The 22,674-nt window shown below is 41.5% G+C and overlaps 1 protein-coding gene across 1 annotated transcript in view; it reads left to right on the top strand.

The window, feature by feature from the left end:
- The window catches only part of LOC123024687 (rootletin-like), a 117,522-nt gene that overhangs the window by 8,911 nt on the left and 85,937 nt on the right, over positions 1–22,674 (top strand). Inside the window, exons 2-7 of the mRNA XM_044432732.1 lie at positions 4,359–4,509; positions 6,167–6,312; positions 12,763–12,921; positions 16,778–16,861; positions 17,496–17,602; positions 18,973–19,138. Coding sequence (XP_044288667.1) covers positions 4,359–4,509; positions 6,167–6,312; positions 12,763–12,921; positions 16,778–16,861; positions 17,496–17,602; positions 18,973–19,138 — 813 coding nt within the window. The remainder of the gene's footprint in view (positions 1–4,358; positions 4,510–6,166; positions 6,313–12,762; positions 12,922–16,777; positions 16,862–17,495; positions 17,603–18,972; positions 19,139–22,674) is intronic.

Here is a 22,674-nt window from a genome sequence, read left to right as displayed (position 1 = left end):
ATCATAGTTTGAAAAACATCTCTAAATTTATGCCAAGTCTCGTTTCTCCAGCCAATTATAAAAAGAGTCCCAAGTTCAATAGAAATCAGTATCCTCTTTCTCCTTCAACGATAAAGTCAGTCTATCCATTTCTGCACAGTCCAAGATCTTTCTTAGAATCAATCCATCCGTGGGCAGCTCCTCACTTTTCCAATATTGAGCAAATGCAATCCTTGCCGCTGTAATTAGATGCAAAATCCAATAGATTTCCTGTCTGTTAACATCTTCTGGTATAATGCCTAACAAGAAAACTTCGGGTTTAAAAGCAAAGGGTTTTTGTAATATTTCCTCCATCCATCTATATATTTTAATCCAGTACTTTTTTGCGTTGTCACAAGTCCACCACATGTAAACATAAAGTGGGTGCTTTTTATATTTCCAGCATCTATTTGACATATTTGGAAACATCTTAGCTAGTTGACTTGGTGACAAATACCATCTGTGGAACATTTTATAGTTTTCTATATACAAAGTTGCTAAAGTTACTTTAATGTTTCTTTCCCATAGTTTTTGCCACTTTTCTAGTTCAACATTAAATCCAAAGTTTTGTGCCCATATTATCATAGTTTCCTTAACCTGTTCTCCTTCCATTTTCCTGTCAAGTAAAAAATCATATAGTCTTTTAATAATTTTCTCATTTGTTTTAAGCATCGCTCGATCAAATTCTGTTAGGTCTCTATAGAACCCCCATGTTTTACAATCCTTAGCATATCTTGATTGCATCTGCACCTTATACCACCAGGAAATATTAAGTCCCTGTTCTTGTATTTCTTGCTCCGGTTTCAGGCCACCATCCTTATCCAGGATATCACCATATCTTACGATCTTTTCAAAGTTCAATACATTTGGATATACAAAAGCTTCCATAGGTGAAAGCCATCTTGGTAACTTATTATACAGTTTTAGCTTTAGTTTTTCCCACACTGACATTAAAGATCTTCTAATAAAATGACTCAGGAAGGACCCATGTGACTTAGCTTTTTCATACCACATATAAGCATGCCATCCCATCTGCAAGTCATGACCTTCAAGATACAAAATTCTCTTATTTCGCAACGTTACTCATTCTTTTAGCCAAGTTAGAACAGACGCTTGATAATACAACATCCAATCAGGAAGACCAAAACCTCCATTTCTTCTAGCTTCCTGAAGCATTTTTAATTTAATCCTTGGGTATTTTTTTCTCCAGATAAACCTCGAGATATGAAAGTTTAAGTCATCAAAGAATTTTTTATCAATTTTTATGGGAATCATTTGAAACAAAAACAAAAGTTTAGGTAATATATTCATTTTGACAAGAGCTATTCTTCCCATCAAAGATAATTGTAAATTGGCCCATTTTTCCAAAAAGCCTTCAATATCCTTCAAGAATTTATCATAATTGTCTTCTTTCAAGGTAGTACATTTAGCTAAGATAGATTCCCAAGCATTTAACTTTTTTAACAATCTGCAAGTCTACTTGTTCCTGGAGTCTTTCTTTTTGTTCTCACGTAAGGTTTTTAACTAACAATTTCATTTTTTCTCTATTTTCATTCCCGTAACTTCACCATATTCTTCAATCCGTTGTAGAAGTTTGGGCATTGTTGAAAAAGGTTCCTCTGTTATAAAAACCAGATCATCTGCAAATGCTTGCAATTTATAACTTTCATCTCTAATTCTAGTTCCTTTGATGTCCTCATCATCCCTAACACATCTATTCAGTACCTCTAAAGTCATAATGAACAAGAGGGGTGACAGAGGACATCCTTGTCTTGTGCCCTTTTGGCCCTATGTGCCTCTATAGGGTTTGAAAGTTCTCCATTAATTAAGATCCTGGCCGATTGCTTTTGATAAATACTTGATATCACATTCATAAATCTTTCACCAAACTCCATTTGAATCATCTGTTGTTTCATAAACTGCCAATTAACATTATCAAAGGCTTTTTGGGTCTCTAAAAACAATAAGGCCATTGGTTTTTTGGTATGTATCTCATAATATTCTAAAATATCCAAGATAGTTCTCAGGTTATTCTTCATTTGTCTTTTTGGCAAAAAGCCATTCTGGTCTGGATGGATAAAGTCTATTAATAACTTCTTTAATCTTTCTGCAAGTATAGAAGCAAAAATTTTGTAATCCACATTTAATAGTGATATAGGTCGGTAATTTTGAATCTGTGCTACATCCGTATCTTCTTTCGGTATTAATGTGATATTTGCCTCGGTCCAAGTAGTCTGTATCTTAGCATTTAACAATGCTTCATTACATATGTGTTTTAAGAGTGTAGCAAAAATTGCTTTGAAAGACTTGTAAAACTCGGCTGGTAGTCCATCCGGGCCAGGAGTTTTGTCATTCTTTTGTCACTTGATTGCTTCTATTACTTCCATGATCGTGACTTCTTGGTTTAATAATTTTTGATATTTCTCTGGTAGTTTTGGTAACTTTCCCTTTTGAATATATTCTTTAACTTTCTCGATTGAAATCTCCTCCTTCTGATAAAGCTTTGTAAAAAAGTCTTCCACTATTTTCTTGATTCGTGCACCCTGTGAATGTAGCTGTCCTTCTCTGTCTTTCAATTTCACGATCAATCTCTTCTCTTTTTCTTTCTTAACTTTATGTGCTAACAACTTTAAATATATTGAACACATTTGAATGTGTTTAAAATAGCAGCAGGAGCAAAAACATGTCATTCAACATTTGAATGTAATTGTGTGGTTTTCATTCCTCGGTGTCTTTCTGTCCTTATAAAAGACGGGTTTGTCATATTTTACTTTAGCTGAAGCTGAGTGTACAAATAACCGTTCTTTCTACTTGTGTCAATTTTGTAACTTAATCTGGTATGAGCAATGAGCCATACTGTGATTTCATCTTTATCTGATATCAGTCTCCTTTTTTCACTTGCTCTCATAAAAGCAACTAGCAGCCATTCTTTGACATATGATGAGCAATAGTGACCTCATAAATTACCCTTTCCAGTAGTATGACTTTAAAGTGATATTACTTCAGAACAGTGTTCTGGAGTCTCTTATGCCATTGGAATGTAAGTATTTATTTGTGATGATAACTCCTGAAAATGCTTCCAATTAAATGTCCAAAAGGTGGATTTATCATTGGTATAAAACTACCTTCCACTGGTTTTAATTGCACTTTTCAGTTTTGAATATTCTTGCATGAAAAGATTCTAATAGTATGCTATATACCACAAAATATTCCAAATGCCGCCACAAGCTCATATTCTTGTGTGCAGCAATTCTGAAATATTACATTGTGTTCCATGCTGATGAAGGTGCTTCATTTATTTTTGTTATGTAGCATGGTGGGACTTCACAGTGATTGGTCTTAGAGCACACCAGGTGGGTTTGGACTGCTGTGCCTGCCCAGAGATGGAGCACAGTGGAGGTCTTGAGGCATCTTTTCCCCTATCAGTCCTTCTGCTGGTATCCCAGGCATCACCTCAGGAACACTGAGGAAACACAGTGGGCAAACATGGACACTTTCAATGGTTGTCATCCACTTCCCCACTCCATACCTCTGCTGATGCCAGGAGAACAAGATTGCTTGTGAGCAAAGGGCTCTGTCCAAAGTGTTTGTAGCCTCTTGCCTGTCTTGTTGACCAGGTTGAAAGCATACATGAAGCTTCAGTGGATTTCCCAAACCCAGTAACAAGCCACAGGAGGTAAGTGGGTTCAGATGCCACACTAAGCGTCCCCCCTCCATCCTTGAGACTTAGGATGTCATACGAGCCCAGTTGTTATCTGGTTTAGTCAACTTTTTAAAAATTGTAATAGTTATGACAACTGTATTTTGTATACTCTTATGTCAGTTGAGCCAAAGAGCTTTGTTCCTATGGCTAGTCAAGTGTGCCAAATCCTATTCATTTCAATGGGTTTAGGAACACCAAACTCTTCAACGGATTAAGTTGACAGTAGATCCCTCGCAGTGCAATTAAAGGGGCAGCAAAGTCCCACCACTGACCCCATCCCAAAGTGACATAACTCTTCAAACCCAGCTAAGAGGGTAGAGTCTGGGCATCTAAGAGGGAAGAACATGTGCAGAACTCTGACTGCTGAAAGACTGATCACGCAGGGTTCTACTTCCTTTGAAAACCTACACATGTAGAGCTTTCCCCTTCTCAATGGTTTATGCCCCATGCATGGACATTGGGAGAAAGCAGGGAACCATGAGACATTTGGGAGACAGTGGTGTGACCTTGCCTTGCGGCCTCTTTGTGAATGGAGCTCAACCAGCGCATAGAAATATTTGTCCCTCTGGGCTCATCAGTGGCTAAATAAAGCTCAGCAAGCTTTTCTGCCAGAGTTTGACTTTTGTCTTTATTTCAGAAACTAGAGGATACTGTGCTGCATCCCAAAGCAAGCAAAGATGACAAAGTGTTGACTGTGCGTGGTGAAGGAGAGAGAGCTGTACCCACAACAGTCCCAGCTAGGATTCGACAGATTATCACACAGAGTTTGTCTCCACCATCACCCCAAGGTACTGGGTGGAAGCATAAAGCACTTGCAAGTACATCCCTGGAAACAGGGAGGATCATTTTGAAACCCCTACAGTTCCCCACATGGCATGCAGGGTTGGCTTCATAGTGGCCCTGAAGACCATCTTTCTTGGAAGAACTTGTCAGTAAATTTAGTCACTATCACCAGGTATGTGGTAGCACATTTTTTCCTTCCAGCCCATGGTAAAAAGGGTAATTCAGAGTGCCATGGAATATTAGCAACAGCTGCTCTTGGCAAATGGGTCAAATGTTTCTCTGCCTATGACTGGAAAGAAAAAGAGAACAGGGGTTCTAAGTCCAAAGAAGTGTTTGAATCAACCTAGATGGGCTCCTGTCACTTTGAGTGACAATATTACTCTGCTTTGCTAGACTAAAACACTAAACTTTTAATGGAAAATGCTTTCTTGAAAAGTAGAAAAAATTCGAAAAGGAATTCTATTGAAGTGCTCTGCTCTGCTCTGTAATCCTTGTGTAGAAGATCCAAATGCGGTCTTCAGTTTATGGCCTGGTATATTTCATTCTCTTTATCTTTTCAAAAAGAGGTTCTTCATATGCTGCAAGTAATACAAATTACCTTCATCCTCTTTCTCTGATAATCTAGGTATCTGCTTATTATCTGTCATAACACAACAAAGAGATAAAACTAGTGAAGATCACAGAGAGGCTTTTTCTCTACTTTTTAATCACAGTAACTTCTGTGGCTTTACACATGAACGGCCTGCCTGATATCTCATGAGCCATCATATGGGAAGCCAACACTGAGAGAAAAGAATGAGCTATGCTTCTGTCTTGTTGCAAAGAAATTAGGAATGAATGGACTTACCTGTTTCACTGCTCATTCCATTCCCAAAATTGTTTTTTCGTTCATGTATTAATTTGAGAAGTGCATATTAGGTTATTTCATATTAAAATGCCAATCAAAGAAAATGCTTCCCCATCCCCTGCAGAAATATAGGAAATTAAATAATTTAACTTCAGCTATCATAAGTCAAGAACTTGAACCTTTTTCAGTCCAAGGGCCAAATTCCATTTTGAAGACCTTGGAGTCCAATGGACTGGGAACTGACAACAAAAGGGGCCTGTTTCAGCTTAATGCTCTTGGGGGAACTATGTGGGGAAATGGTACAAAGATGGGAAACTACCAATCAATCATCAGTTGGAGGAAAGCAGACGTGGCCAATTGAAGAACTCCAAATTGCCAAATTTGGCCCATGGGCCCGAGGTTCAATACCCACTATAAATCAGTCCCTTCTTAATGTCAGACCCCACCGTCTGTTCTTCACATGTTTCATGTTAAGTGACAGAATCCTTCCTGAAACCTGGGAGCTTATTGAAGGGCAGAGTGCTACTGTTAATATGCAAGGGCCCTTTCTTTCATCAATGAGTTGTGACCAGGCCCTACATCCTAAACCAGGAACCACGACTCTTGAGTCAAATGCTTACTTACACCCAGTTCTGAGCAACAGTACATCCATTTTGACAAGTGACACACTGGTATTTTGAGTCCTATTCAGTCCTAAAATTCAAGTTGCTCTGCCAAGCAACTGCATGTAGTGTGCACATTCAGAGTCATTTCCATGCCTTCAGTTTAAGTGTGCCTGGTTTGCATCTAAGCACTCCTTTTATTTCTGTTTCCAGGTCTATCAGAAACAATCACTTCAGTCAGTATGCAGGAAGAAAACCGCTTGTTGCAGAAGGAACTCTCTCGCCTTGAGGACCTCTTGGCACAAACCCGGGCAGAGAAGGATGAGCTGGCTAGCAAGTACCATGCCATTAGTGAGAGAGTAAGAAGAGATTTGGAAATCCATCATTCTATGGAACAAATCCTGGGCAATGCCTTTCTCTTCTGAACACATGCATGTAGTGGAAATCTCCATGTCAAATGGATTACCCACCATGCTTTCTTGCAGCTGGTGTTGATGGGCAGCTAAGGACATCATGATTGGCAATGCACAGGGAGTGAGGCTGGAAGGCATAATACTGAATTAACATGAACGTACACTGACATTCTCTTCAGTGCTCCTTTGGTGTTCTCTGCAGGAGGACTGAAGAGGTGCCTGAGGCCTGCCACTGTACTCAATCATTAGTTGGGCACAGCAGGGTCCCCCTGGCAACTTGAAGCAACTTTAAGCCTTGGAGCCACCCTGGGTGTGAAAGTATCATCAAACCTGCCCGCTCTAAGAAGTTTAATTTGAAATGCATTCAGAACTGATGGTAGGAGAGTAATCTTATACTCCTACACAGCTTCTGAGGGGCCATAGAGTACAGTGGGTGTCCCTAACTGAGGATGGATACCTCAACTTCTAGCTGCCATGGAAAGAAACTTCAAGAGTATCCCAACTTCAGGAAGGGAAGAAATAAGTGAGGTGGGGACAAGCCATTGGACAGGGAGGGGAGAGGCCTTGGATCCATTGGATCCAACAGCCTCTTAGCCCCTGTCACTGGTAAAGAGAGTGGATTAATTGGCTCAAACTGGAGATGGAACAAGCCTCAGTTGCTCGCCCTGCCAACAAAAGCCTGAAAGTGCTTTGGATAGGCAGAAGGCTCTGTGCTTAGGGCCCTGCATCACATACCCATCTGATTGCTTTCTAAGAAATCTCTTTTTGTCTCCCAGATAATTATTTTCAAAATAGTTTGCATTCATGGATATAATATTGGCTTTAGCCATTTTATTGTGTGCAGTTAATCCTCATAAAGTGACCCTTCCATTTGAATACTCGACTGGGCACAAGTTTTCCCTGTTCTTGAGAATAAATGTGGCCTTAAGAGATGTATATTAGCTGCTGCCAATCATCAGCTTTGTCTTGGGAGATTACATTTGGGCACTTGACTGGGAGTGTGTTTCCCACGCTAGAGTGGGTAAGCATGTTGTTAAGAGCAAAATGTTAATATTTAATAGGCCTAATGTGGGTCAATGTGAGATCACTGAAAGAATACGAATAGTACTTTTTAAAAGAATTTTTATTTGTGAAAAGCAAGCCTCAGAAATAGAATGGCAAAGCAGATGGCTTTTAAATCCAACCAGCCATCTAACATTCTGCTGCAGCAATGAGCCTTTGAAGTGGAACTGCCAGGAATCACATTCTGATGTGCAAATGGAGAGAGATTATAGTGTGCAAACATAGCCCATTGATATTTCCTCAGGCGTGTGAGAGTTGACAGGATGTTGGTCCCTTTTTCACACACTGCTCCCTTCTGGAACCTTTGGTTGCAGCTGGCCATGGTGCTTAACGATATCCCTCCCATGTTCCCCAGGAGGGAGGGATGCTTGGTTTGCTGCCTGGAGAGCATGGCAAGGGCACATTCTTGGCCCGACAAAAGTTCCCATCCAGAGGAGCATAAATAATGTTAATTCCAAACAATCCCTGACTCCAGTTCCTCATGACAGGCATGAAGACCCAGGTCTGACTCAGCACCAAGCCCTTCCCAAAGATATTCCAGCAGCAGTCCGAAACTGCTGCCTGTACCAGCTGTTGACTGTTGCTGAACAGGAGTAATAGAAAGAATGCTGTTGGGAAAGTAGAACAGAGATCTTGATTCATGTATGCATTTCCTCTTTCTGATGTTGGTGCAGGACACCTCATTCTTAACTGGAGTAGACATATTTTTATCCTGTCCTAGTTGTGGTTTTGTGCCTAGAAACCACAGATTGGAGCAGGACGGGTGAACTTCTTTCAGTCTGCAGAATGAATTCCCTTTTGGAGAAGTCCTTGGGGGCTTCATTCCAGTGGTTGATGGGACAGAAGGCCAAAGGGGAGGAGCCAAAAATAGAAGGCTATTTTAGCTTTAAAGCGCTTGTTGCTGGTAACTGAGCCTTAGGAGAGACATTTCACCCTTTAGAATATGGGAAACTGCAGAAAAGCCAGGAAACCACAAATGATCACTGGTTGAGGGGAAGAAGACAGGGCCAGGGGAAATGGCTAGGGGTATCTTGGAGAGCCAATTTGGCCCCCCAGACAGAAGGATTTGGCCCCAGGGTCTGAAGTTCTGGACCCCTGCTTTAGAGACAAATTACTGAGAAAAGTGGTCTTTTAAACAGTATGACATTTATTTAAAAAAAAATGCTGAGCCTGAATCCAATCATCATCCTTGAAAACCTTGCTCCCTAATCCTAGGTGTGTAAAGACGAGCTTTTGTTCAGTGATAAGGGAAAGGTACCTTACATGTGGTCAGAGTCACTTTTTTATTACTGAACTGGTAAAATTGAGCACAAAAGGAAGCCCTCTTTGTGGGGTGAAAACAGTGAACATTTGTTTTAAATAACTATACTCTGCTTTTTTCATCCCTAATGGGACACTTGAGGTGGATAGTGACTATGTAAAAACAAACTCCAGTAAAAAGGATAACAGAAGCTTAAAAACAAGAAACAAATCTAGACAAAATATGAATTATTATAGTTGCCTATAGAGGTCATGTGCATTAGGTTAGTGCCTTCTAAGTAGTGCTGTGTTGATCTGTTGTCTAAAAGCAGAAGTCAGCTGAGTCTCCCAGGCCAGAGAGTTCCACAGTTGCACATGATGGTGGGACACAGAGCAGGGCCTTAACCTCCAGTGATGACTACAGTGAATAAAAATGGCCTAATAATTTCTTAGGTGGGAAGAGGCACTAGATTTGAGTCCCATTAGGTGTCTTTGGCTTTCTTGGGGACTCTGTGTTACCAAATTATGAAACGTATCAGAGCTGATGTAGTATATTCCTATCTGTTCGTCTAAGCATGTTGACCCTGTTCCTCGAGTGAAAAGGGCTGCCTGAATAGCTTACAAGGTTTTTATTTATTTTACTTATATTAAAACACAAAACAATAAGAGATAATGAAAACACAACAACTGTGTGAAAACACATCCACCTCAACAGATACCCTTCCATTTCATTTAAGAGGACCTTTGGTGTTTAAGAGCAAACAAACCTAGTCTCAACAGGGATTTCCACAGAGAGCCACCACTGAGAAGATCTTCAGAAGCATTACAACCAAATACACTTCTGAAGGTGACATTCCCAGAAGAATGTCCTCTTAAGATCTTAAGAACTGGGTGGGGGTGGGGGGCTCATAGAAGAAGAGTTAGTCTTTCAGCTAACCTGGTCCCAAGACTTTATAGATCATAACCAGCATAGAGAAACCACCACCATCATCAAGTACTGGTTCCAGAAACAGACACTAGCTCATGAAGCTATTATAATAGGGGAGTTGAATGCTTTCTGCCTAGACATTGGCTGCAGTGTTTGGGAATTTTCTGAATAGTTTTCAAAGGCAGATCCATGCTGGCACATTATAGTAGTCCAAATGGAACTATTAAGGCATGAGTGACCTTGGCTGAACCACATCTCTGGGAACAGGCACACTTGGTACACTAGTCTCAGCTGCGTAAATGCACTTCTGGCTGCCTCTGAAACCAGGTATCCCATTTCAAGGCCGAGCCCAGACATAAACTATCTCATAAATGGCCTATCTCAATGGCTGATTCCAGAAGGTGGTGCTGGGGGACTATGGCTCTGCGCCATGGCAGCTATGCCATGGAGTTCTGCAGGGTTCCATCTTGTCCCCCATGCTATTTTACATCTACATGAAACTGCTGAGAGAGGTCATCAGGAGGTGTGGGCTGTGGAATCATCAGTATGCTGATGATACCCAGCTCTACCTCTCGTTTTTCACCAATCCAAGTGAGGCAGTGGCTGTACTGAACCGGTGCCTTGGCGAGGTAATGGGCTGGATGAGGGCCAATAAACTGAAGCTCAATCCAGACAAGACAGAGGTCCTGTTAGTAGGTGGATCGGGCTTTGGGATGGGGGACTTTGACCTTGTCCTGAATGGGGTTGCACTCCCTCTTAAGGACAGGGTCTGCAGCTTGGGAGTGCTCCTCGACCCAGAGCTATCATTGGAAGCTCAAGTGACAGCAGTGGCGAGGAGCGCTTTCCTTCAGCTTCGGCTGATTCATCAGCTGCATCCCTACCTGAAGAACAACTGCCTGGCAACAGTGACGCATGCATTGGTCACTTCCTGATTAGACTTCTGCAATGCGCTCTATGTGGGGCTGCCCTTGAAGATGGTCCAGATACTTCAATTGGTGCAAAATAGAGCTGCCAGGCTGCTGACAGGGACTGGGCGTTGTTCTCATATAACTCCAGTCCTCTGTCAGCTCCACTGGCTCCCCATTGAAGTCCGGGCCCAATTCAGGGTGCTGGTTATCACCTACAAAGCCCTGAACAGCTTAGGCCCTGGTTACCTAAAGGAGCGCCTGCGTCCATATATGCCCTCCCGCCCCCTGAGATTGGCGGCAGAGGCCCTTCCCCAGGAACCCTCCGTAAAGGATATTAGGAGGGTGAGTACTCGGAGGAGGGCTTTCTCTGCGGTGGCGCCCAACCTATGGAATGCACTCCCCAGTGAGGTCCGTCTGGCGCTGTCCTTATTTGTTTTTTTGGCGTCAGGCCAAGACCTTTTTATTTAAATGCTATTTTAACTGTTAATGGTTTATTTGTTGATTTTAAATTGACCAGGCTGTGTCCGCTATTTTATGTATTTTATTTATTTGATGATTTTTTTTTTGTATTTTATGCGGGATTTTATGATTGTAATCCGCCCCAAAGCTCATGCGATGGGGCGGCATATAAGTTGTTTAAATAAAATAAATAACCCAGAGTGTAAGACTGAGTTTCAGGAGAGAGTAACCTCATCCAGCACAGGTTGAATCCTTTTTCCTTGCTCCTCTATAACTTGATTCCAACTGTCCAAAAGTACTTTTGTCTCATCTGGATTAAGCTTCAATTTGTGTGCCTTCATACAGTCTATTAGCATCATGAGACACTGACTTACAGTTAGCTTCCTTGGATTTAGTTGGAAAGGAAAATAGAGTTGGGTGTCATCAACATACTGGTGGCACTGGGTCTCAAAATTTCAAGCAGTCTCTCCTAGCAGTTTCATGTATATGTTAAAAAGCACAGGGGATAAGATAGAACTTGAGAAAAGTCCCAGGCCAGTGGCTATTATATCAAACAGGAATCCCCCAATGCCATCTTTTAAAATAGTCCCTCCAAGAAAAATGGGAATACTGTGTTATGGTGCCTCCCAGTCCCACCTCAAACAGATGCCTCGGAAAGATACCAGAATCAAATGCCATCAAACCACTGAAAGCTCCAGCAAAATCAACAGGGGCACTTCTGTGTCCAGATCTTGGCATAGAACAAATCAAGCTCAACAGTCTCTGTCCCATAATGAGGCCTAAAGACACAATGACATAGATAATCCTCAACTAGAAACCCCTGCAACTGAGGAGCTACCTGATTCAGCACCTTGCCCAAGAATCCAGTATTAGAATAAGTAAGTCAGGTTTACATGCACAAAAGAAAAGGGACCATGATTCAGGTACTAGATGACATGCATCCCACAGTCCAGAGTAGATGGACCTCTTGCTTCTTTGAGGTGGGGAGTAGAGCTTATACTTTATTTCAATTGTTTGTTTTGATGTTTTAATTAGACAAAATTAAATCAAAATCAGCAACAAGAAAAGTTAATTTTTATAATGCCTAGTAACATTTTTTAAAAATCTTCCCTAGTGCCAGAATAAGTATAACATAGATATGTTATATTCTGGTGGAATAAAGTGGTTGAGCCTTTCTAAAAGGCAAGGTGTTCCGTAATCATGGTGCCATTACCAAAAGGGCCCCTCTCTTGTATATCAGTTGCCTGAAACACCCTGACATATAGTATCAAGGGCACTATTTGATCAGTCCCTGCATGCTTGCTTAGATATAAGTCTCAGTGTGTCCAAAAGGGCTAACTCCCTAATAAGTGTATTTAGGATCAAAGACTAAATACACTTGTCCATAATCCTCTTTCACAGTTTAACCCCTCATTCTCTAAAATTTGAGATGTTATTCATTCTAAAATTCTGTGCATTTCAGAGGAGCTTACAAATCTGAAGGAAAAGAATTATATAAAATATGTATATTTGTATGAATTCTGTTACATTTACCAAATTTGCTATGCATGTAGATTGTGTTTGAGATTTAGAGAAATGTTAGTTTTCTTGCCCAAGCATGAAAAAGCAGCCAAAAGCCCCGTTGAACACTTTACAGCTCAGTGGAGCTGTAATTCACTTTTAAAGGCCAGTATTTTCATTCTTAGAGAGGGTTATTTCCTAACATACTATACTTGTAAGCCAGTCCTCATTTACTTGCCGTTCCCCTCCTGACCCTTGCTTTTGCCATATGGATTAGGGAAGTTCACTTTGCTTTTGTAGCTGGAACAAGCAGTGCGAGTTGATGAGGAAGGAAGCACAATGTTCCTGCAGCTGAGACAGCAGTTCAAGGAAGATGAGAAAGCATACAAGCGCAAGCTGCAAGCCTTCCAGGATGGGCAGCAGCACCAGGCTCAGCTAGTACAGAAGATGCAGAACAAGGTGGGTGGTAATGCTATGGCCAGGTTTCCTGAAAGGTTTCCACAAGGAAGTCTTCCCTGATCTGGTACCCTCCAGGTGTTTTAGACTACAGTTCCCAGAATCCCCCATCCAGCAAGTCTGGGGGAATTGTAGTCCAACACATTTGGAGTGCACAAAGTTGGAGAAGATTGCCCTAAGAACTGAACTATGGTGCCTACAGTGGGGGCTTTGATCACTCCACTCACCAGCATTCACCCAGACAGGCACACCCCATTCATAGACACACATGCAGAGAACATTCCCTCTCATGCACATATGCACATGTACAGACTTCACAACCCTCTGTTCAACTGATCCAGGCAGAAAAACTCCATTTTCTTCAGCATTGTCACATGTCAGGTAGGGAGGCTTAAATCCCTTCACCTAGTGCATTTTATGGGGATGAAAACCAGGGTCTTCAGTAGCAGGTTATGATGCGGGGTGAAGGATCAGTTGGAGAATATTCCTACCTCTGATCAGCAGCTGATTAACTATAAGCACTTCTTACTGGTTTTGTCAAACCTGTTATTTCTAAGGAGCTGCTGATCTGAAATAAAAGACTGCCTGGGAGATAGGAATGGGGCATAGATGGGCAGCCTCCCTGCAAGAGGGAAGGTTCTCCTTTCCTGCCCTAAGTGGGTCCCAGCAACATAAAAGGAAAGCAAAGTCTAACAACCACCTGTGTTGTTTTAATTTCCATCAAGAAATGAAGGCTAAGGATGTCTACAGGGGGAGATGACAAATTCTTATGCTGTAGTAGCAGCCTATCTGGGATGACTCAGGATTTCATAGATTCTGTGACATTCATGGGACTGCCAGTTTGTCAGCAGCCCAACACATGCAATAGAGAACACTGTTTTTTCCCAGTGTTCCCATGGGAATAGTGATCTGAAGGTGGGGTACTTTGAATCATTTCCTTTGTCACGATCGGACCACTATCTGCTGAGGTTTAGACTGATGGTGACTTCTCTCCTCTGCAGCACTAGGGGGCCTATTGAGATGCTTTGCCCCCAAGGTTAATGAAACCATATGGTTTCCATGGGGTCCATGGGGGTTTCTGGATGATACAGTTGTGCCAAATCCCTGGTTCCTCTCTGGAATACAGAGATGACCTGAGCAAATGACACAAGTACCCTCTCTACAGTAAAACTCACATGACTTCATAGAACACCCTAGAACTGTGGGTGGTGCGACAAAACAGGGAAGCCTTGAGTGCAGATGGAGAAAAGCTCCCAGTGCAAGTGCATAGTGCTAGTGTATGTGTCTAGCCAGGTATATTTAAAGGCTTTGGGGGTGACAAAAAGGCAATAGCTCACTGCCTCTATTTAGTCTTTTTCTGCAGTCCAGTGGAGCTTTTTAGGGTCATTAGGGGCTGCCAAGTACATCTTAGACCTGTTTGAGGTGTGCTGTAATATATTTGTTAAGTATTTGTTGAATCAGCTGAGGTATCCAAACCTGGTCAAGGTTTTTTGGGTGAATTTCATCTGGTGTAACTTGAGAATGCGAACAGCATTCTTGGACAGGCTCGTGCAACCATATCGATACTGGGTCCTTGCTTTTGGCTTTTCTAAGCTACCAGGGAAGAAACAATCATGTGGGCCAGGGAGGTGAACAGCGCTTCCTTGTGGGAGGAAGTGGTTCTATGCTACCTTAATGAAGTGGTAGTGAAGACTGAGCTTCAGTTTCTTAGCCCTCATCCAGTCCATTGTGACAGCAAGGCACTGGTTTACTACATCCACAACCTCACCTGCTAAAGATGAAAAGGACAAATAGAGCTGCATGTCATCAGTATGTGCATACTGATGACACTCTCCAGACTCCAAATGACCCCACTCAAGTAGCTTCATGTAGATGCTGAATAGCATGGGGGGCCAGGTGACCCCTGGGGAATTCTATACTGGAGAGTCCAAGGGGCAGAGCAATGTTCTCCAAGCACCACCTTCTGGAGCCATCCATCCATCCAAGCAGGACAGGAGCAGAACCACTGCAATGCAGTGCTCCTCACTCTCAAACCTGTCAGTCATACTAGAAGGATACTATGGTCAGTGGTCTTGAAAGCCACCAAGATATCCAGGAGTACCAGCAGGGTCATGCTCCCCCTGTCCTTCCCCCAGCATAGGTCATCATACAGGACGACCAGAGCTGTTTCTGTTTCAGAATCAGACCTGAACCCCTTCTGAAATGAATGCAGATAATCAGTTTCTGGAGCTGGTTGACAATCACCCATACAAGAACTTTGCCCAAGAAAGGGATGTTTGCCACCAGCCTAAAATTATTGAAATCTTCTAGGTTCAGAGTGAGTTTCTTCAGGAGTGCCTCACCACTGCCTGTTTGAGGTGACATGGGACCACTCTTTCTCGTAAAAAAGCATTAATCACCTTCCTGGCTCAACTAGCAGTTCCCTCCTTGCTAACTTTTACTAGCAAAGACAGGCAAGAATCCAATACAAACATGGCTATATGAACCTGTCCAAGCACCTTGTCAATACCTTTGAGTTGTACTAACTGGAACTCATTCAAATAAACTTGACCAGGCTGTGCTCCGGATATCTCATCTGTTTCCACTGCTATTGGAGTCCAAGTCCTGGTAGATGCAATAGATTTTTTTTTCCTGGAGGTACCTAGCAAATATATTACAGCAGATCTCAGATGACTCCAAGGTGTCCGTAGGCCAGCATATAGTCGCTCCAGACAATCCTAGAGAACTTTGCTGGGCAGAAGAGAGAAAACTGAATGGAGGCAGCCAGATACTGTTTCTTAGCTGCTCTCACTGCCTCCAAATACCTTCAGCTACAGGCACATACCAGGGGCTTGATAGTATCCACTAGATTTCCTCCTTTTTCACTCTAGGTATTAACCTGTCTTAGTTATTTACATTGTTGAAACATGTGGCTTTTCGATCTATGTACTGAAATTCTATGAGGTTATTACTGTTATTCATATTTTATATGGTATTTTATTAATTGTTGTACAGCACCCAGAGAGCTTCAGTTATTGGGCTGCATAGAAATGAACATGATAATGTTTATGTGATTATGTTACCTGGAACTTTGGGGTTGGGAACAGGAGACTGGGGGTTGTACACGGAGCATTCCAAATAAGAAGGACACTTCCCACCTTCGCCCCTGCCATTTCCTCTTTTACATGTGCAAACAGCCAGTCTACAGATCTGGAATGACTTGGCTATTACTAATGCACAGAAAGCTTTGGCTCAAATGCAACATTTCTGAAAATCTCTGAACTTTTAGATAACACCCGCAAACAGTGGGATCTGAACTTGGTATATTCTTTAACATGGAATCTGCTTCGGATAAAGAACACATAACAGCATTAAAAGAGCCATGCTGAATCAGTGCAAAGGCCTATCTAATCCAGCATTCTGTTTACGCATTGTCCAACAAACTGCCTGTAGAAAGGTGGGGACTGGTATTGAAATATAGGTTGGCAATTTTAATATTGAGGGGAATGTCATGATATAATTTAAGATGTGAATGTATGTTGCACATTCTGTTTGTCTGGCTTCTCTCCTAGTCTATATTTTATTGCACTGACCACACACATGATCCCCATCAAAGTATTGGTAGCAATCCAAGGAGCTTTTCATATTTCTCTGTAGGAATGGGTTGGTTTGGTTTTTTCTTTTAAACAATGGAGCAATTACCATTGGCCTTATAGATCAGACTTTAGTTATTGCTATTTGCCTGATACATCAGATTTCTACCTCCTTTGCATCAGTAAATATCCTTACCCAGACTTCCACTTCCTTCCTTTGTTCTTTCTTGCCTTCTCTCTCAGTTCTCTTTATGCATTCCTCTTGTCATTTCTACTCTATCGCCTAGATGCTGCAGTACAAGAAAAGATGTGGGGAACTGGAGCAGCAATTGCTGGAGAAAACTTCTGAGTGTGAGCATCAGAAACAGATGGTCTGTATGACCCTTTTCATTCTATAAATGATAATGATGAAGCATGTGGCAGTTTGACTTTTAGTGCTGTGGTCACTTTGCATGTCACTGTCCCATCATGCCATGCACATTTAATTGGAGTGAGTGCTTGGCAAACAGCCTGGCCTAATGACATATCTGGTACAAATACTCTTTGTACAGTTCATATAATTTCAAGACTCCCACAGGTTTTATGAATGTCCAGTCTTTTTTGTAATGCATGGGTCACACAGGCAACCAGATGGGTGCTTCATTTCATGAAAGGCTTTGAGAGCACAGAGACTCTTTCACAAGAGAGAATTGGCTATCAGAATTTTGCAGAATGTATTTATTACTGTGTTCATTTGAAGAAGTTTTCCAGGCAGTTCACAAACACATACCACATTTTTCATAGTCACTGTACATCATCCACAACTCCTACCTGAAAATAGCAGGTTTACCATTGTTGTGTTGTTTTTATTGCAATAGTTAGTGTTGTTGCTATGTCATTGTATCTTACATTCGCCAATTTGATACCTTTGTGGGAAAAGGTACATAAATAATGAGGACAAGAATGATATGATTCTATACCTTATCTCCTGTTGTTGCTCTGTTTCCCATTTTTCCTTCTTTCTAGCTGCAGACAAGGTTAGACTCAACAGAGATGCGCTTACGCCGCTTTGAGCATGACCACAGTGTGGAGCTGGAGAGCACTCTCCTCCATCTGGGGGAGGAACAGAAGAGGTACAGTTACTGTTCGTTTTCATTGATTTATTTATGCTTTTTGGTATATCCATTTGCTGCCCATTAGCCAAATGGTTCCCAGGCCACTTCACAATAAAACTGTGATTAGTCTTGTAGCTTCTTAAAATTGTGATTATTGCCACAAATGCATTGGAAAGGGAGAGATTAATGATCTACCTGTTAGACTGTGTGTGTAATTATAGCTTGTACCAGTAGACTCACTGCCCATTCATCTGATGGTTATTAAGGTTTCTATGGTCTTTTATTGCAAATCACAAGTGAGAACTGAAACTGTGATTTAGATGGGGTAAGCCTATATTCAGTTCCTTGTATTGCAAGTACTCCTGTTGAGACTTCAAGAAGACAAAGTATTCTTTTCCTAATCATGTGATACCTTAAACTTTGATTTTGATGCTTCTCTGTGGCCTCGCATATCAGTGAAAGGCACATCTTTCCCACATAAAATTCCCATATCAGTGGCTTCAGTCAGAGGCCTGATGTTCTTCTGAAATCTTAGTTTATTCACTTGGCAAAGCAAGAAGTGGATGTTTGAGTTACCAGCACCAGCAGGGGTACCTCTACAAGGTCAAGTGCATAAATAGGCAAAGAAACTATTATATTTTGTATCGTTGCTTTAACAGACCACTTAATACCATAACCATTTTAATTAACACAAACTCAAAGGTACAAGTCATTTATAAAACATTTAGCTAATGCATTATTAAAAAAAAAAACACCAGCAGAAATTTAAGTCATGTTTTATTTTCTTATCAAGGTCCACATTACCTCAGTAGAATCCCAACATGGTCAAAAGTGGACAAAGTAATAGATACAGTTTTTACCTTTCTTTGGTACTCAATAGAGAAAGAAAGGGTATGTGTGTCCAAGCATTTTTCTTCCCCAACTTGCACAAGATCCCCACCATCAGCTTGGTAATTGGGGAACAGTACAGGGAAGAAAAAATAATATCAGTAAGAAAGGTGTGACCTGGAGAGAGGGAGCAACTTCCTGCAATACAATCTTTAGACCAAACATTTAGAATGACTGATTCAGACAGCCCTAGAGCTTTGCTCAGTATGTCAGCAGTGCTGTCCAGGCAGGTGAAATGCCCACTGTGAATGATCTCAGAACCTTGGATATGTTGTATTCTGTAAACATTTTTTCTGGAGAAGGTTGTACCTCTTTGCCAGTTTTGGCTGATGGAAGAGTTTCCTCTAACAGAGGGAAAGTTCCAGTGGAGTTGTTGTTAAGATTGTTGATAGATGGTCATGAATCATAAAGGAGTTCTTGAATATAATAGAACTATTGTGCCCTGCGATGGTTGTGGAGGAAAACAGAGTCCTTGGCCTGATTTTTGTTTTTTGCCCTAGGAACACCAGCCTTTCCCAGATGAATACTCTGCTTCGGGAACAGCTGGACCAGATGAAATCCTCGAAACAGAGGCTAGCAGGGGAGTTAGAGAAGGCAGCTGCTGATGTTCACAGGCTGAGGAGTGAGCTGGAACAGAAGGAGTCCCACAGGCACAAGAGCAGGGAGGTATTGCTGAGATTTTGAAATGCTTTGCAACATTGTGATTAGCGATCCATATGTTCTGTGTTGCACCATCATATCACACCCTATGGCAGAAGGTAGTAGGCAGTTTTGTGTGTGCGTGAGAACGAGAGAGACCAGTTCCTTCTTCAACTCAGCATGCAAACTGGCCCAGCTGCTCGCAGAGTCTGCACTCTTGCTGAACCAGAGAATTCCATGAATGTCAACTATCCTTCCTTTATCTGCTGTTCCCTCCCTGGTTCAGCTCAACATGAAAAATCTTTTCCCTCTTTCTCATCTTTTCAACTACAGGATTTATTTATTTATTTATTTATTTATGTATTATTTATTTATTTATTTTGGTGGAGGGGAGAAAAGGAAGAGACATTTTTAGAGCAGCAATTGCCTGGTCCAGTCCCCAAACTCACTCCTGCTTCCTTTGTTTCTTTCCTGCTGCTGCAAGTTGGAAAAGAGTCAAGTAGAGTAATGAATTTGGTTCCCTCTCAGCCATTCTGGTACCACTGAAACCTGCTGAGAGGCAGTTTCCAGCTTGTGTCAGAATTAAATATTAAATTACTATTTCTCAGGCCTTGTCCTTGGGGGAATGCCAGAGCCCATGTTCCTCCTCCTGCTGCAAACCTATTGGTTCCATCTGGGGCCTTCCTTGCAAGGAAATAGCAGTGGGGGTGGGTAGTGAGGCAGATCTGGAATTGGAAGGCAGAGGAGGGAAGGGGTTAAGGTATAAATCCAGCTAATATTTGACTGGTGTTATTTTTAATAGATTATTCCAGTTCACAGAATGTACAGTCCCTGGTTTAAAAAAATGTAGAGAGTGTTTTTCCCCATGAATATGTACCTCTTCTCAGAAGGAGTACCCAGCCCAAATCTGAAAGAGTTAATTTACAATAGCCTTCCCTCAAAATGGTAATTCCTGCTCCCACCATTCCTGTCCATGCCCATGCTGGCTACAATTGATGAGAGTTCAAGTTCAAAAAGTCTGCAGAGGGTGATCTATATTTTCAATAGCAAAAGAGTCCTACAACTCCCAGCATTCTTCAGCCAGCATAACATGGGAATTATAGAATGTTTTTTTCAGTCTAAACGTATTTAAGATTGTGCCTTTAGGTGCATTTTGCTTCTTATGAGGAAGTCCTGTGCAAATGAGTGTAAACCCCCAAACATGGAAGCTCATGTTCATCCAGTGCAGAATGGAAGAGCAGCAGAGTGATCTTTACCCCCCAGTTCCACCCACTCTGCATTTTGGCTAGACAGCGCTTCAGCGTGGGGTAGGAGGCTAAAGAGGCCCTAGGAAGCCTTGGATCCTAGCCGCCTAGCTTCTCTGCCCCTGCCCCTGGAATCTTGCCTTCTAACCTTCAGTGAAAGTGACTTTCTTGACCTTAGAAAGCAACTGGAGCCATTCCTTCTGGCTGGCTGAAAGGACATGTGGGAGGGAGTTGGACATCTAATCCTTTTTGGAGCTGGGAATCTAATCTATCCCATGGCCTCTTGGATAATATCTAGGGGCCATAGGTTCATTCCCTTACAGGGTTAGTGAATTCAATGTGTTGTCCTAGATTAACAACTTCATTCACAATTCAGCAAAACTCATATTTGTCTTATTTTCATTTCTACAAGCCTAGACTACAGGTACATAGAACACCTTGCCCTGAATGTTTAGTGCTGGAGTCTATCCTACTCATTACTTTCAGGATTTATCCAAAGTATATGTGCACATATAAAGGGCAAAGGTAGAGAGAGCCTCTGATAGAAGGAAGGAGGCTGGATCCTGTGGACTGAGTGTCTATAGCTCATTTGACATCTGTGGTGGTTATGTGAAAAAACAGGCAGAAGAAAATAAAGTTCTTACAGAGGGTAGGAAATGCAGATGGGAGCAATTATACCTTCTCCCATGGATGCTGTAGGGTGCGATGATTCTGCTATATCGCAACTTTGCCTCTTCTAATATTCACTCAGCCTTTTAATTTGGATTTTAAGGACTAGCCACTTACTGCTATTTTGCTTCTCTAACTACAATACTCAGTGAGGAAGCCATTGTATTTAATGCATTATGCCTGCCATTTTTGTGCTCAAATATTTTTTTGGTCAAGTTAAATTGATGGCAGTGAAGCCACTGCATATGGACAAATCCCATTATTCTTTCTCCAGTCAGAATATGCCTCTCATACCTTATTACATTTCTGTACCATCTAGTAACCAAACTTCTGATAATATCTCAGTGTCATCTGTGCTATGAGAAGGTTAATGCCATGCCAATATTCCTGGCCAGAAGGAAAAATGGAAAACTTCTAGCACTCACAGTAAAACTCCCATGGCATGTTGACTCTGACTCTTTTACTTAAAAGATCATTCTTAATCCATGCATGCTGTAAACAAACTGTGCACCAAAATGTGTAATGCTTGGCCTCCATCTATCCTTTTTCTTGTTGAGTCAACATAGTTTATCAATACCTAAAGCTGAAAGCTGTTACACTCAGGTCAGTTGTACTTTTTGGCTGCTTTTGCTTGGCATTCACTCATTAATTTAGGAGTTTCGGACCACTAACTTTGAATATTTCTGTTTCTAACATATAGATTTCCCCTAGCCCTTCCGGTACTGTTCTGTTTGATAGGCATCCCCCTTACCCCACACATGCACCCCAGTTTCTCCCTGAATACTATCTATTTTGAGTAGGAAGCCATTTCTGGCTCTTGGAACAAAAATAATGATCTTACCCATTCAAATTTCATATAGGGTGTTAACGTTTTCTTTTTACATGGTTCAACCCAGATACACTTCTATCTCCCATGTCAAATTTGCCACTACTTTAGTGTACCCAGACACTGGTAACCTGCTGAGTAGTACCCTAGTTAAAACTGCAATTGAATTAGCCTTTTATGAAACTGAGACCACCAAGGTGTTAGTGGAACTCTTCCAATATTTTGAAAAGTCTCTTCTGTGAGATGGGGTCTGGATCCAGTGGAAAAACTTAAATTCCCATTCGAATCAGCAAAATTAGTAATCTGCTGCAGCTGCTACTACCACCACCCCACCATTATTGTTGTTGTTGTTGTTAACAGTAAGCCATGTGTACAGATTTACAGGCACTGAGATATACTCATTTATACGGTAAAATATTAGCTCATATATACTTCGGCCAAATTTTTGCTCAGAACATTTATTTGCTCAGCCAGATTCGATGTCAGCCTTGTCGCAACACTGGAGCATTGGAGCATCTCCTTGATTTGTATTTTTAGTTTAGCAGTTTTGTGCATGGTGCAGTGGTAGAAATAGCAGGCTAGTTACAAATTGCTTATTTAACACTTTCTCTTCTGCTTCTCCAAAAGTTTGTAGCAGCTTACAAAACAAGAAAATCTATAAAACCAGTTCAGGTGCACTTGAAAATCCCTCTACGTGCCAGGGATGCCAATATTGTATTTCCTATGTCCTTTTCCTATACGATTTTGGACAGAAATTTGAAAGATTGGTTTAGAACAGTAAGTGCTACAAAAGTGAAGGGTCCCTTTCTACAGCTCCCCATCAG

Source organism: Varanus komodoensis, unplaced genomic scaffold, assembly GCF_004798865.1.
Source record: "Varanus komodoensis strain SLA01 unplaced genomic scaffold, ASM479886v1 scaffold25, whole genome shotgun sequence".
Lineage (NCBI taxonomy): Eukaryota > Metazoa > Chordata > Lepidosauria > Squamata > Varanidae > Varanus > Varanus komodoensis.
The sequence above is the reverse complement of the archived record's forward strand: the minus strand, read 5'-3'. Positions and strand labels throughout refer to the sequence as shown.